We start from the raw sequence: 15,123 nt of genomic DNA on the forward strand, positions 1-15,123 counted from the left end.
GGACGTACAAGCAGATTTACTGATGTATGGAACAATCAGGCTGCACCTGCAGCTGCTTTGCTTTTCTGGCCTTCCACCTCTCATTCATAGGAGCCAATGATGGATGACACACCACACAAACATCAGTTTGCCTTGGGTGTCTTTATAGTGTGGGACTGTTCCAAGTTTGAAGAAAAAGACAACATAACAATGTAGAACTTCAAACTGGTTAATGTCAACTGGAATTAAACAACAAACTCTGAAAATGCCAAAATTTGTATGGGGACATTTCTGGGGAAAATAAGGACTTTTGTAATTTGATATAATCTAATCTAATCTAAATGAACTGCATTGAAGCCTTTTATTTTTTAGGATTTTGCGGACTATGATTTACTTTTTTAAGATCTGTACAGAGCATGTTTATACTGTAGCAGTGACCACACACACACACACTCAGACTCTGACCATATCATTCACTCCTGTTTCCATCTGATCAGATTTGGAAGCGTGGCCTGATGAGCGTCACCTTCCCTAATGGACCATGTCACTCACATCTACTGACAGGACGGACGGCTCAAATGAGATAAAAGGTGCATTCTTTAGTTTATCTGACTTTGTTGTTCTCCTGCTCTCTGCTTCGTCAACCACAAATCTTTCCTTTGTACTGTTTTGTTTTGGTGTTTTACTGTTCTGCTTCCCTTTCATCTCTTCAGACTTCTCTCGGTGTCTGCATACCATCTGCTGCTCTTCATGCTTTCCAACCTCTCATTCCCTCACATCCATTCAATCCATCACACTTCATCTTTCCCTCTAACTGCCTTCTTCTTCTCCCTAATTTATTTCCTTGCGTCCTCCTTTGTTTTCCTGACATCATCATTTTCCCCTTGCTCACTCCCAGACTTATGCTCTATGACCATGGCATATTTTATGCACTATATCTATTAAACACAAAGATCCTTGTCATATTTTATGTATGACTTTGCCATTACTGTCATAGCATGTCTGTCTGTGTCTGGTTGCACACAACATCCATCTTATATTACTGTCAGATTTACTGTGTTCACATGCACTTGTATAAATAAATACCAATATTAACCGCAACGATCCTTTATCACAGTCTCTTTCACAACACTGTACTTTGGCAGTCAAACCAGCAATCTGTCCAAAACTCAAGCCAAATGAAACTCATTTACTATTTAGGTTACAATTAGATGACAAACTAATTGATTTCATTTGGCATGGTGTATTTCACATACGAATGCAAACATTAAAATCTCAAAATCTCAGGAAATGGTATCGAAGCTCCACTGCATCTCTGCATAGATCAATACTTTAAAGCCCATACACTGATCTGTAATTCTGTGAGAAGAAAATATTTCCATTGATCTTCAGAAACACTTTGAAGCTGTGCAGTAAAGGCTATGCATGACAAGGATCTGGGGATAGAAAACATACCCCAATACTAGGATACTTTTAGTAAAGCATTATAGTGCTGTTTTTTTCCACACAAAATGCAAAAACAATATTAAGGCTGAAACAATTACTCGAATAATCGCTTATTAATCGACTACTATATGAATCGCCACCTATTTTGATAATCAATTAATCGGTTTGACTGGTTTTTGATTAATTAAAACAAGATTTCAGATTTTTTAGCTTCTCACATGTTGCCACACTGTCCTCTAATCACAAGACAATTGTGAAATCTAAAAAGACAGCTTATTATAATGTGCCATCACCACGCATCATGATATATCACATCACATCAAAGTGTTTCCATGGCTGTCAGTGAGGCCATCAGTCAACTGTGTGGCCAGAGAGGTCATCATGTTAGTTTCAGATCAGATCCACGCAAAGAAAAAGAAAGAATCAAAACATACCAACCAAAGTGAATAATCAAAGATAAAATAATAAGGGCAGGTCATGGGCCATGGCCAAGAGGAGAGGGAACTGGGCTTGTAACTGGAGGGTTGTCGGTTCAGAAACCCTGCCAGGTCTACAGGCTTGGGTACCCCTGAGCAAGTTACCAAACATCTATTGCCTGCCAAAAGGGCACACATGAACATTCCCATTCCAGTGAATAGGACACTAGTCTATGTCAATTTATTGGTTAAGGTTAGGACATGATGGGGATTACATTACACTACATAACCCTGACTGTTAGTAAGACACATGATAATGTATAGAGATGTATCTTACACTCTCTCACTAAATCCTTATACACACAGCCAAACGCTGTTTTACAGTCGATACAACAAATGCATGATTTTTGCTTTTCCTTCACAGAGAAAACAGTACAAATATTAATGTGTGTTGTTATTCTACACAGGAGAGTATTGATAAGGAAAAACGTTCTCATGTACCATCAAGTGCATTGCCACATTGGACCATAAAGATCCAGCTAGGATTATTACTTATTCAGTGCGTCTTTGGGTGTGGGTTACTTACTTCTGCATGAGATGAGCCCCAGAGCTGTTTGCATTATCTCACTAGTAATTATGAAGGACAACACAGACTCAATGCATGATGTATGAAGAATATAATCCCAATACAGACAAACGGAGCCTGACCTTTAAACAAACTTCTGCTGTAAAAACAAAAAAAAAGAGCCACTTCACTTACAACCGAAACACATCTCTGAGGAAGGCTTGTGTATAGCGATCAAGGGGAAGTGCTCATGTTGCAGACACTGACTGGGATGTTGTTTCTGTTACACACTCTGTCTGTACTGTAGCTACACTGGCTGACCTGCCAACTGTGCACAAACAAAGACAAACGATTCTTTTTACCCTCTTTGTGGTTTCTTTTGCATAACTTTTTTTGGTTTTCTTCCTTCAACTTTTACCATTATTACACTGATGGTGTTGGTCTCAATGCCACTGCTGCAGTTTCCCCATGTCTCAGCTCTAATTAGACCATGAGATGAGTGCGGAGACCAGCAGAGACATCACCTCCTCACTGTTTATCTGAAGAGCTAACGTGGGAGGAAAAGTATGACAAAAGAGGGAAAAGATGGCGAAATCAACAGAAGAAAATCTAATAAAGTGAGAGGTAAAACATAGACAAGCAAGCGGAAAAGTTAATGTGTGGATACAGACAAGCATGCAAAGCAGGAAGACAGCGAAGGTGCACTCTAAACTCACATGCACTCATAGTTTAAAGAGCATATAAAATGAATAAAAATAGAAGGGAACATGAAAAAAACAGATGATGAAGTCATTTCAAGTCCAACTGTAAAACACACACACGCACAAAGAAATGGATGCGAGATCACAGAGATCAAACAAAACAAGTGATGGAGATGAAGAAAACACACAGGGGAAAGTGCAGACGAGTTTGGAAAAGCAGACCGAGAGGCTGAGAACTCCCGAGAGTCCTCTGACCTGCTGGAAAACCTCAGGAGAACAACAACATTGTCTATTCCATGAGAGGACAAATGAGGTGTAAATTATTGATTACAGTACATTGCTGCAGTGGTGAGGCAAATCTGGGTCACCGCAGTTTCCACATATTTTCAGGGTCAGATTCTATGAGGTTCCCTGCCGCTCATGTGTGCTCACTGTACCCACTCAGGGAATGAGGGGAGATATAAAAAGGTGGAAAAGGACCAGTGAGCATTGATCAGCATTAAATTCACAACTGTAAAATTGAACATGTTGCAGATTACGAGGGAACTCGTGGACTTGTTAAGAGTCTCTACAATAAATTAATGAATAAATTTACCTTGTGGTTAAATGCTATTATCAGGTTAGGTGCATGTAATACTCTACATGTAATCTCACCAAAAATCAATGAACACATGCATGTACAAGCACAAGCACGCACACACAAATATCCCAGGTGCTTAGTGCACCTGTTTAATCTATTTTTGCTACATGCCAAAACACATTTCAGCACCTGCCACGGCCATGCCGAGTCTTTCCTGTGTCTGTGTGTGTGTGTGTGTGTGTGTGTGTGTAAACCCAAGCAGCAGGAGAAAGGAAGCTAATAAATCCTCAACCACATCTCTTGGAATAATGAGGCATTTCTCAACTTCCCTCTCTCTGTCCCACACACACACACACACACACACCCCTTCCCTGGGGAGCTCTGGGAATCCTCCCTCTCACGGTGCTATGGCAACACAACTTTACTTCTTTCCCCCAACTGCACACCACGGCCCAGAAATAACTGGGCATCTATGGATCATCAATATATTTTATTATGTTATTATATTATTTAAAACAATGCATCACTCACATCTGGTGCCAACAAAACCACAGAGAAGCGCCTCTAATGTGAAAATGGGATAAAGACATGTTTGGAAGGTGGTTGCCATCAGTGGGATGGTTAAATAGCTGTTATTATTTTCACTTAATCTCCACCACCACAGGAGGAAAAACACCACCCTTAAGGAAAATCTAGATACGCTGGAAGAAACAGCAGTCACTGCTTTCTCCAGCCACAGTGAAGAGCTAAGGAGTTTTTTTTAACCCACATTCAAAAAATACGAAACAAAGAGATCAGCACAATCGACTCATCCACAGCCTACAACAGATCAATTATGTATAAGGCAGGCCAACTTGTTCTCATATCTGAGCAGTAAACAGAGCAACTACCAACACTTCAAACAGCCTTGGGTGTTAAAACATAACGTATATGTCTATGTGTTATACATCAAAGATGTACAGTTACCTAATCTTTATCATTGTATATTCGAAAAGAAGTCTTAGACGTTATTCTCACTGGCAGCAGCTTCATTCTAATCAGTACGATTCTTAAACCTGCATGTTTTATATGAGGATTCTTTCATATTGTATTACAAAATCAGTATATATTGTGTTGTTTGTATCTGTTCCACACACACAGAGGTTTTAGAGGAATAACTATATATAAAACCACAGAATAGGTGATGTGCACACTGCTAAAGTACACCCACACATGTTTCCATCCCGTCTATTTGTTGCTTTCATTCCCAATCGTTGTAGAAACTTTTCCAAGGTAAAAAAAAAAAACACATGGATGAAATAAGTTTCTATTCAAAACACACAAGCAAACCCATACCAGACAACTGCAAATCAAACCTACCTGCCACTTTGTGTGGAAAATAATACAAAGTCAAAAGAAATCTTGGCTAAAGGGATAAAACCTCTTCTTGGATTATAAACCAGGTCTGACTCTAATCATACCATCAAGCAGCAGTTTCACAAATGAAACAGCATTTTCAAAAAAGGAGAAGCGTGTTCCATGTGGTCTGTCATTACGCAGCAAAGTATTGCATTTCACAGAGTGTGAATATTTAAAAGCACTTCTCCATTGCTACAATGAAATGTTACACTGGGCCGACAGTCGTAGTTTTCCTGCACCTGTGGCATCAAGGTAACAAACAATCCCAGGCTAGACATCAAATAAACAACATCAAATGTTAAAGGCCAAAGAAATACTTTTACTCTTAAAACAACTGGACAGGTAGCTCTGCCCTGCAGTAATTATTTAATTATTGTTTCCATTGCTTTGTAGATAGATACCAGCCATATTAAGGCTGGAGGAAGTGACAGTGTCGTGCCAAGAATTAATCAAATCTGTGTCCCGTGTATCTGAATGAGGACATTTCCACTGATTCTAAACAGAATTCAACTAAATGTTTCTGCAGGTGAATCACAGTTTGCAACCATCTGCAGCTAAGTACTGCCACCATGTGGCCACAATACTGCAGTACAGGTGGTGTGCATTTCCTATTTACAGCAAAATCATTACTGCAGTAAATGGTAAACTGTTTAACTGCCAATAAGACACAATGAAACTAGTCTTACACTTATTCGTTATTAAGGCAGAATGTATTATTCTTAATTAATTATTAATATTTATAATATTTTATTTGAACTGTATATATGTAAAATATTAAGTGCAATGCCATTTGTGTCATCACTATTTATTATCCATCCATATTTTTTTATTTGAACAGTTTTTAGATCACTTTGGAGATCAGACAGTGTAGTGAACCATTAGAGTTCAATAGCTTATACAAGAGGATACACACACTTACCTGGTGGCAACTCTTAGACATTTCATGCAGCCATTTAATAATAATCTGTGCCTCACTTTTCTTTTTAGGCATCCCAACATAACCTGCAAAGGGAAAAAAAAATCATGATGACTCATCTCCATCTGTCTAAGATTCTGATCTGAACTCAAATTCTTGCGAGAGCAACCATATCTAAAAGAGCGGCAATTTCATCACAATTGTTGTTTTGCTATTCCCACCTCCCGTTGTCTTCCATTTCCTGTGTCCCACCTACTCTTTTACTCTTTTTCATTGGCTATTGACAGTTGGGTCGCTAATCAGTACAAACGGTTAGTAGTTAAATAGAAATTAAGCCAAAATATTCTTAGATACATATTACATATAGTCTCTGATATATTTGTTGTTTTAATAATAAAACCAAGGACAACATGGTGAATACCTCTTGAGGGTACAAGGGGTACAATGGAACAATGAAGTATAAATGAAATGCAGTCCCTCAGATGTGATTTTTGTGCTCAGTCTAACCTTTCATAGTGAGGACACCACAGCAGAAGTCATTGAAGTTGATCCGTCCATGAGCGCTGGGTTCCAAACATTTGGCCAAACTCTTCACCTGTGGGAAAGTAAGAAGTAACCATGAAGACCAGCAGAGTCAATGCAAGGTACAACAATTAATGATGTCATTTATTTTCCTCTCAGTGTTTGTCAGATGTCATGCAGTGTAATTATGCCATATTGTGTGCGGTTCAGAACAACCAGTATGTCACTGTAGTAATACTGGAACAGCAAACATTGTTTTCTTGCAGGAGAAAAAAAACAACTTTGATAAGTGTGAATGTGAATGGTCTGTATTTTTATAGCCCTTTTCTGGTCTTGATGACCACTCAAAGCTGCTTTACACTACAGTTTTGCCATCGATTCACCCACTCACTCATCCATTCACTCACACATGCATGCAGTACCCTACCACTGATCTACAACAAGAACAGAATATGTGCTTATTATTATTATTATCTCTATTATAAGTAAAAAGGTGGATGTGTGGATCTATAGATTGATAGATGACATGCAGGGGGTCATCAAATATCACTAGAATATCCTTGGCAGACCATGATGATAATTAAATACCTGGACTTTACTTCAAAATAACAAAACAAAAAACCATTACATTTACACTGCATGTAAACACTGTATCATCCAACATGAGACAGTACTGAAAGCAGTGGGATACATCACATTATGTGTATAATAAAAGCAGCAAAGTACATGAACACCCTCACTCACCATCCTCTCATATCCACATCACTGCAGTGGGCTGCAGCCACTGAGCACTATGGCTGAATAATGCATTATTCTCTTTGCAAGCTACCCACAGCCATTTAAATTTTAACAACACTAATTTTAGCAAAAGCTGGTGACTAAAGTAGAACCAATCAAAGGATATTTACAGGTTAAAACAAATACTTCTTTTTTTTTTTTTTTTTTTAAAGTTGGCCTCTTACACTTCAACTTCCAGAGGTGGATAGTTTTAAAAAAGAAAACAAGTTAAGATGCATGAAAAAAAGTGTGCAATACAAACTTTTTATCCACAAAACTGGGTCACATGTACAGTTTAGTTTAAATTAGGTCACAAAATGACTTTGTTCAAGGTCATTTATTTGGCAAATGTGTATAATTCAGCGTGTTCATTCGGTTTTATGCCATAGACCGACTAGATGTTTTGTCCTAGATATTTTTGAAGAAGAAATGAAGGGCAGGGAAAAGAGGTCGGATGAGAAAACTGAAGGATTATGGGAGTGCGTGCATGTGACTGTACAAGTGGGAATGTGTCAGTGGCAAGTGTGTTCGTTAGTAGGTCAGGTTGACACTGAACAGCCAGTAGGAATTTGCTCTCAAGACAAAGACATTAGAGGGTGACACGTGCAGTAGAAACTGTTTCATGTAATTCATCAACAAACAAATACAAACCTTTTGGAAACAATGCTGTTTATCTAACTTAGATGTTCTAGATGTCGATAGATGCTCCATTCATTTTGTCACAACAAACCAAGCATCATAAGAGCAAAAGAACAAATAGAGCGCCAATACATGGTGAAATGTTTTGCAGTCGAGTTATAAATTACAATGAACCGATTTCCAAGGTCAGTAAAAAAAACTGTCCCTCTGGAGCTAATCAGTGTTTCTGCTGGTGAGCAGCACAACACAGGGGAGCCAGTCAGAGACAGCGTTCATCTACGCGCTGACATGCAGTGGGACACGGAGGCCACAGGGACATCCTATGTGTCACGTGAACAGATTGAAAAAAAAAAACATCTAACATACAAAAATATGCTTGGAGAAATTCTAAATGGCTGACATCCTGTTGAGTTGAGGCCGTGGTCCCAATTTACCTTTTTCTTCTCTTGGGCTATTGCAAGTTCCCACCAAGGATCGAGAAATTTGGTGCAACATAATCTTAGCTTGCTCCATCTAAAGTTTTGGTGGTTTTATGACTTATTAATCAATATTTATCGTTTTTCAAATGTTTTGACAGTAAGCCAATATATCAGCTGATGATTTGTCAGAGATGACACGAGACGATTTATCAGTCTAGTTCTAATCCTCTTTGTGTTGAGTTACAGCTCTCTGCTGGGCCAAATCACAACTCATGTGTTTAATGTCACTTCATGTCAGCGTCATCTCCTTACACTGGATTCTGTTTAATGTTTTGGGTAATTGTTTGCGACCGGCTTAACCACATTAGATTAAAATGTCATACCGCCACAATACAACACCTGCAATTAAAATTAATATTTCCACCTTTCACTGTGCGTATAGCTCACAGTTCTGCTGCACTTAAATGAACTACTCTAATTTTTTCAACAGTGAGCTCTCAGGTCACACAGGTCAGGGAGCATCAGACATTTTTTGGGGGGGACTTGAATGTGTTGCTAGGGAACAAAAACATGTTTTTGCTTTTTGCTAAAACCTGAAAAACTTTCATTAGGACCATTGAATGGACCACACTACAAGGTCAATTTACACCAATACAATAAATAGCTTCCAATATTCAACAAAAGGTCACTGATTAAACCCCAATCCACTGCTATTAACACATGCAACATGAAAACCACTCAATATCCCACCAGCTACATAGTCTCCATCCCAGAGTGATAAAAACGAGCACAAAGACTAAAATACTTAAGTGCTAAAAGATTTAATTTGATCTGTCAAGGCCAAATGGTGAAATATAACACAATATGGAGCCTGTTATACATAAATACACACAGTACGTGAGCCTCTGTAAAGCCTAATGAGGACGGTCATTTGCACCTTTACTCATTAAAACTGAGAAGTTTTTAAAAAAAAGAAGTCAGATACGAACCATAACTTGCTAAAGATCGAGCCGTTACTAAGCTAACACGCACTCACCTGTTCCTCTTTCCCAAACTGAGAGCCGAGCTGCATCAGGTGTTCAGGGACGATAAAACCGTCCGAGTCCGTGTCACAGACGTCAAACACCTCTCTGAGTTGCATCACGGATGTCAGCAGATGCTCCGACTCGAGTGTCCTGCCTTCGTCCATGTCGTTATAGATTTAGAATTAGTTGTAAACCTGTTTTTGTCCCGAACTGACTGTCAAGCGTGGGTCTATTCGCGTTTGCGTGATCGTGAACCAGTTAACACCTGTAATGTTAGTGCGCGTTTGATGGGGTATTTACGGTAACGATGTTGAGCCCAACAAATATGCGACAGGCCTTTAAGAAAGGCATAGATAGATAGATAGATAGATAGATAGATAGATAGATAGATAGATTACTCTGTATATATATATATATATATAGGTGAGGGCGTATATATATATATATATATAGTCACCCAAGTTTTAAACTTTACACTTTATAAACATTCAAATTCTTCGTCGGAAATGATCAAAGGTCTCTTTTTTTCTCTATGAACTGCAAATGCTTCTGCCACACTTTTAATCCTGCCTATGTCTTTGCATGGTTTCACCTAATTAAACTGTTGTGCAGACTCTAACAAAGGCTGCTTTTCTTTCAAAAGAGCAACACAAAAAGAAAATGCATGATTACACATACAGACGTACAGTTTTCGGCTCAATGCACTGTGTTCAGGGAAAACACTGGCCATCTCCTTAAATATTAATTCCTGTTATTTTCACCAGTTATTTTTAACATAATTGTGTGCTAACTTGACTTACAAAATCATAATAGAGTGAGTGCCTCCCTTTTAAAGTCCTAGAATTTCATTTATATGATAGGATAACATTTCTGTTTCCAATCCCAATCATCCCAATCACATCATTGCAAATTTAAGATATTTTTTCCTTTTCATCTGCAGTCACCGGTCACTCTGCGACCTTCCTCCACCACTTTCATCCCCAGTCTCCAGTGCAAAGGTCAAGCCAGAATAGTCATCAACATCTTTCACCTCTTCAGCATCTCTCACAACATCACCAGTATCTGTTAGTCTATGCACAGCCTCTCCCCCTTTCTCTAATGTGATTAGAGAAAGGTGGAGAGCTTTTAATGGCAATAAAATATGATTTTGTTCACATTCTTGGTCCTGATTTAAGTGTTTGTATACATGGTTTAGGAAGATGCAGCGCTGCTATTTATTCTCATCATACTTTAGCCTACATCCAGCCGACTGGCCCCAAAAAAGGAAATGTGTTTACAGGTTTGACTTCCTCCATCGTTCTGTCTTTAAGAGGATGTCATATTAAGAAAACAGAGAGAGAGGAAGAGAGAGAGAGAGAGAGAGAGAGAGAGCAGTGCATGCTTTGGTGCTTTCATACTTCAGCCAGTTTTCCTCTTCTTCTCCTTTTGTCAAAGATGCAGGTTGTAAGTCGAAAAAGATCACTTTGGATTTACTTTCTTCTGCTCACCTTTTTACAACTCTGGGGTAAGTATCCAATGATAGACGTGTATCACTCAAAGTATTTCTATATTATGTTATCAGCTTTATTCAGAGTAACTTTTTTGTCTTCTGTCCAGGAAGACTTTCTTCTTCTTCTTCCACTTCCTCTCCCACTCTTCCAGCACCTTCCCTGGGCATCTACTTCAGGTCAGAGGCCTCTTTGGTCTTGACTTGTAAGGTCCCACAGGGCTACAATGGGGTTCTGTTCATGTTATACAGGATCACAGATAAGGTATTTATGTCGCTATTTATGTATTTGAGGATACGTGTTGGGTTATCACTGGGATCATGTGATGTTATAGATTTTTTTCCCCCGCTACATTGATTTAGGTTGACTCTCAGGAGCTGCAGTCTGGTGCTGAGGAAGTTCACTTCACTGTCGAGGTGAAAGAAGATCATTCAGAAGAACTGTACTGCTGCCTCTACAAGGACAACGACGGTCTCTTCAGTGCATTTAGTCCATATTTGCGGCTGGAACACCAAAAAGGTTTGTGTTTCCTGTTTTTTTCCCCTCCATAGTGATAGAATATTTTGACTCATTCTCACTTGACTCATGACATACTGCTACCATGACTAAAATTGTACTTTTTAAACACAGCACAAATATTATTTTGTGAGTTTGTGTAGATCCGTTCAATCTGTACTCACTCGTGATTCAACATGTGGTTTAGCATAATAAACAACTCCCATCCGCCCCTGACTAACCCCCAAAGCCGACTGCTGCACGCAGGTGCTCTCTATGGTCTCTTATTGTCCTCAGCTCTGTGGGTGTGTGTGTAACAGTTGTTACATCCTGCACTTCATATAGAAACCACACACACACACACACATCAAACACAATATATGCTGACAGTTAGTCGCAGTGGCTTTTTTTTTTTTTTTGAATTAATTTATGAGAACATCATAATCAAGATATGATATGTAACATTTCTGCATAAAGAACATATAAGAATGAGAGGACTTATATTTTGTTAACTAGATAAACATTTCCAACACTGTTTAAATCTGTATTTCTATTCAAGGTAACATTATGATCTCACAGGAGGTTTGCATCATCTATGCAAACTTCCTGTGACCCCCATGTGCACTTCATATAGAAACCACACACACACACACACATCAAACACAATATATGCTGACAGTTAGTCGCAGTGGCTTTTTTTTTTAATTAATTTATGAGAACATCATAATCAAGATATGATATGTAACATTTCTGCATAAAGAACATATAAGAATGATTGGACTAGGTAACATTATGATCTCACAGGAGGTTTGCATCATCTATGCAAACTTTCTGTGACCCTCATGTGGAGGATAAATCGGTAGAAGATGGATGTTATGTAAAGGAAAAAAGAAAGCAAAAGTTTAAAGAAAATGTTCTCCTTTTTCCCCAGAAGCTGTCCCCACTCAGTCTCCACCCCTTTTCCCACCTCCAGTCTTGTCTGTGGTGCCATCAACTGGTGTGGTAAAATGTGGGGACATGTTGTCCTTCACCTGCTCCGTCCCCACTCCTATACCTCAGTCTCAGTCCCAGTCGGGCGTTACAAACACACCAGTGACCTTCCATCTGCTGAGGACTGCTGAGCAAACAGGGGCGGCCTCTGTTCTCCTGCAGCCTCAGGCCAGTCTGGTGTCAGGTCCCGAGCGTCCGTCTGGAGTTTTTTCTGTGGGGCCCGTGCGAGGAGGAGATGATGGAGTGTACACCTGCATGTACCAGATCACCAACAAAAGGCAGTTGGTTAATTCAACGGTCAGCAATGTGATTCAAGTGACTGTCAAAGGTGAGGGTGTTTAGTATTAAGATCTCCCTTTTTCACCAAATTGAAATCCATAAACTGGATTTACAGCTGATGATGATTATTGTTTTTAAGCCTCATATAAGGATTGAAAGGATCTATATAGTTTTGGAATTATATAATCAACCCATGATGGATTCATTACCGTTATGCATATAAAATGTATATGTGAGTATTATGTCAGGAAAACATTTGATGTCAGTTCTTAAAGTGAACAATTTCTGCTGAGAACAGTGGACTGTCCAAATTGTTACCAAATCAAACAAATGACTTCTGTTCCTTATCAATTAATTACACGATTCCTTCAGCTATAGTTTTAGCTACTTCTTGTACATACTTGGGAGTACTTTTTTTAACTGCAGCTGTTGTTCTGTTCCCTGGTTTCCTCTGTACCCAGACATGCTTCCACCGCCCACTCTTGTTCTCCACCAGCAGACGGACGTTTGGCATTTACTCTGCGTGGGTTCTCCTTCATACCCGGGTGCCGTGTTCTCCCTCTGCCTGGCAGACAGTGAGCATCCCATCGACACTGTCCACGCCAAAATGATCCACCATCAGGCCTCTTTCCCAGTGCCTGTCCAAGACGCTGCAGTGGTTTTGTACCAGTGTCAGTACAGCGTGCTTCTGGGAAAGAAGTGGAGCAGATCAGAGCCCAGCCAACCTCTCGCTGTAACCAGAGGTACAGATGTATGCATGTACAGCATAAGACGTGTTTCAGTGTAATATGATGCAAACATGTGACTGGCTGCTTCCGTACTTTTCTTTCAGAACGTTCTCCTCCTCCATCATCAGGTAGGCGAACAGCAGCATGTCATTGTTTCACTTCATCCTTATAGGACACAGAGCATTCTGGCTGCTTTTTTCAATTACTATGTTAAAACGTACAGTTTATACAGAGGTTATAAAACAAATGTGCAATATAGAGTGTCTTATATCCTTTTTTTCAGCACAACCTAGGCAATCTGATGAAATGTTTATTTTATTTTCACCAGCTGTATAAACACACCTGAGCAAAAGTACTTAAAATGTTTAAAATCGGATTGAATAAGTGAATTTTGGAAATACGCCACTGTTCGAGAAAAGAAAGAAAACAGTCTATTTTGCGACTTCTGCACAATTATTGCTACTTTATATCACTACTAAAAATGCGATATGAAATTAATCATCCAAAAAAATCACACATTACAAGACAGAAAAAACCTGTTTTTTAAAGCCTGAATATGTGACCTATAAGGGTTAACATTTGACCTTTGTTAATTGTAAGTTATGTAAGTTAAGTACAGCCAGTACTGTACTGGCCTAGAATAAAAGCATTTTAGAATAATGGCTGTTTGATGTGTGCAGGTTTGCCAGGTGTGGACTGGCCTCTCGTTCTTGGGTGTTTCTCTGCTGTGGTATTAGTCCTCTGCTCTGTGGCACTGGCAGTTATAGTGACACACAGGAAAGGTATTTCAAAAATGAATCTCCACTTTCACAGTCTCACCGATGTCTTCCTGTGTGAGACTCATCATTTCCACTTTCTCTCTCTCTCTCGCTCTCTCGCTCTTCCAGTAAAAGCAGCAGCTGAAAAGAAGAAGAACAGGTATTCTGTTATAACTCCTCATTAGTCTTGGATTCATATTAGACCATGACATTATTACTACATTTGTTCTATACAGATTATTATTATTATTATTATTATTATTATTTTTTTTTTTAAATGAATCAAAAGGCACTGAGTAATTATTATACAGTATGTGAGGAACCTTTACAGGCATTTATTCATAACTCCTTGAGTTTTAAAATGTACTAGCTCGGAGAGAACATTTGTATCTCTCCATTAATTCCACTGCGAATATAATAAATAGTAATAATAATAAATAAACTAATAATATAGTTTACATGAAGAATTGACCTTGTTTTCCTATAATATGGTACATGAAATTAATACAGTAGTGCCGTTGTTGTGATATTAAACTGTGATGTTTTCCAAATGTTTCAGACAGGATGCACAGTTCTGGACTCAGGTCCACGCTAAGGATCATGTTGTTGGTGAGGTTTTTATTTTCAGAGTCGCGCTTTCAACTCCTTCCTCCAAAATTAAACCATTTTGGTTCCTTTTATTCACATTTCTCTTATTTCTTCTGGGGAAATGTCTGCATACTTTTGTTTTCCCAAGTAATGAAACACGAAACAGTTGGCTGACTGTTGCTGTGCCTTGTTGTTGTTGCAGACCTTACACTCCGGCGTTCAAGCTTCAACTCTCAGGTAAATATTAATCAAAGCCTGGACCTCCACTCCACAATTCTTTGATAAATTATTAGCTATCGTTGTTTGATTTTAACCTCCCGCTTTTTCAAAGCTGCAGCTCTCTGACATTCATCCGTCTCTTTCCTTTCTTGTTTTTCTTGCATTTCTTGCATTTTTGCTGCCTTAATGTTTTTCC

General features: G+C 38.9%; 2 protein-coding genes across 5 annotated transcripts in view; one reads left to right on the forward strand and one right to left on the reverse strand.

Annotated features, from left to right (window-relative positions):
- The window catches only part of rab11fip4b (RAB11 family interacting protein 4 (class II) b), a 43,859-nt gene extending 34,294 nt beyond the window's left edge, over positions 1-9,565 (reverse strand). The window contains exons 1-3 of one of the 2 annotated variants that reach the window (XM_058641089.1): positions 9,395-9,565; positions 6,509-6,596; positions 6,005-6,087 (exon numbers count right to left, since the gene is read on the reverse strand). In XM_058641089.1, coding sequence (XP_058497072.1) covers positions 6,005-6,087; positions 6,509-6,596; positions 9,395-9,547 — 324 coding nt within the window. In that variant the 5' untranslated portion in view covers positions 9,548-9,565. The remainder of the gene's footprint in view (positions 1-6,004; positions 6,088-6,508; positions 6,597-9,394) is intronic. The other variant, XM_058641090.1, reaches the window with a different exon arrangement.
- A 1,190-nt stretch (positions 9,566-10,755) lies between these two features.
- Positions 10,756-15,099, forward strand: LOC131467263 (uncharacterized). 3 transcript variants are annotated; one of them, XM_058641070.1, is made up of 10 exons: positions 10,756-10,887; positions 10,980-11,134; positions 11,233-11,389; positions 12,297-12,683; positions 13,096-13,377; positions 13,467-13,490; positions 14,043-14,144; positions 14,250-14,280; positions 14,680-14,729; positions 14,911-15,099. In XM_058641070.1, exons 1-10 carry the CDS (start codon positions 10,761-10,763, stop codon positions 14,988-14,990), a joined length of 1,395 nt encoding a protein of 464 aa, XP_058497053.1. In that variant the 5' UTR covers positions 10,756-10,760; the 3' UTR covers positions 14,991-15,099. The 3 variants fall into 3 exon arrangements, with proteins under 3 accessions (XP_058497053.1, XP_058497051.1, XP_058497052.1); XM_058641068.1 differs by having other exon boundaries at positions 14,680-15,099; XM_058641069.1 differs by having other exon boundaries at positions 12,300-12,683; positions 14,680-15,099.
- The last annotated feature ends 24 nt before the right edge of the window (positions 15,100-15,123 follow it).

The sequence above is a fragment of the Solea solea genome, chromosome 10 (assembly GCF_958295425.1).
Source record: "Solea solea chromosome 10, fSolSol10.1, whole genome shotgun sequence".
NCBI classification, from domain to species: domain Eukaryota; kingdom Metazoa; phylum Chordata; class Actinopteri; order Pleuronectiformes; family Soleidae; genus Solea; species Solea solea.

Excerpts from the sequence above, each read along its gene's own strand:
- LOC131467263 (XM_058641068.1), top strand. The coding sequence starts at position 10,761 with ATGCTTTGGTGCTTTCATACTTCAGCCAGTTTTCCTCTTCTTCTCCTT. Across the intron at positions 13,378-13,466 it reads ACCTCTCGCTGTAACCAGAG|AACGTTCTCCTCCTCCATCA; the intron begins GTACAGATGTAT and ends CTTTTCTTTCAG. Across the intron at positions 14,145-14,249 it reads TATAGTGACACACAGGAAAG|TAAAAGCAGCAGCTGAAAAG; the intron begins GTATTTCAAAAA and ends TCGCTCTTCCAG.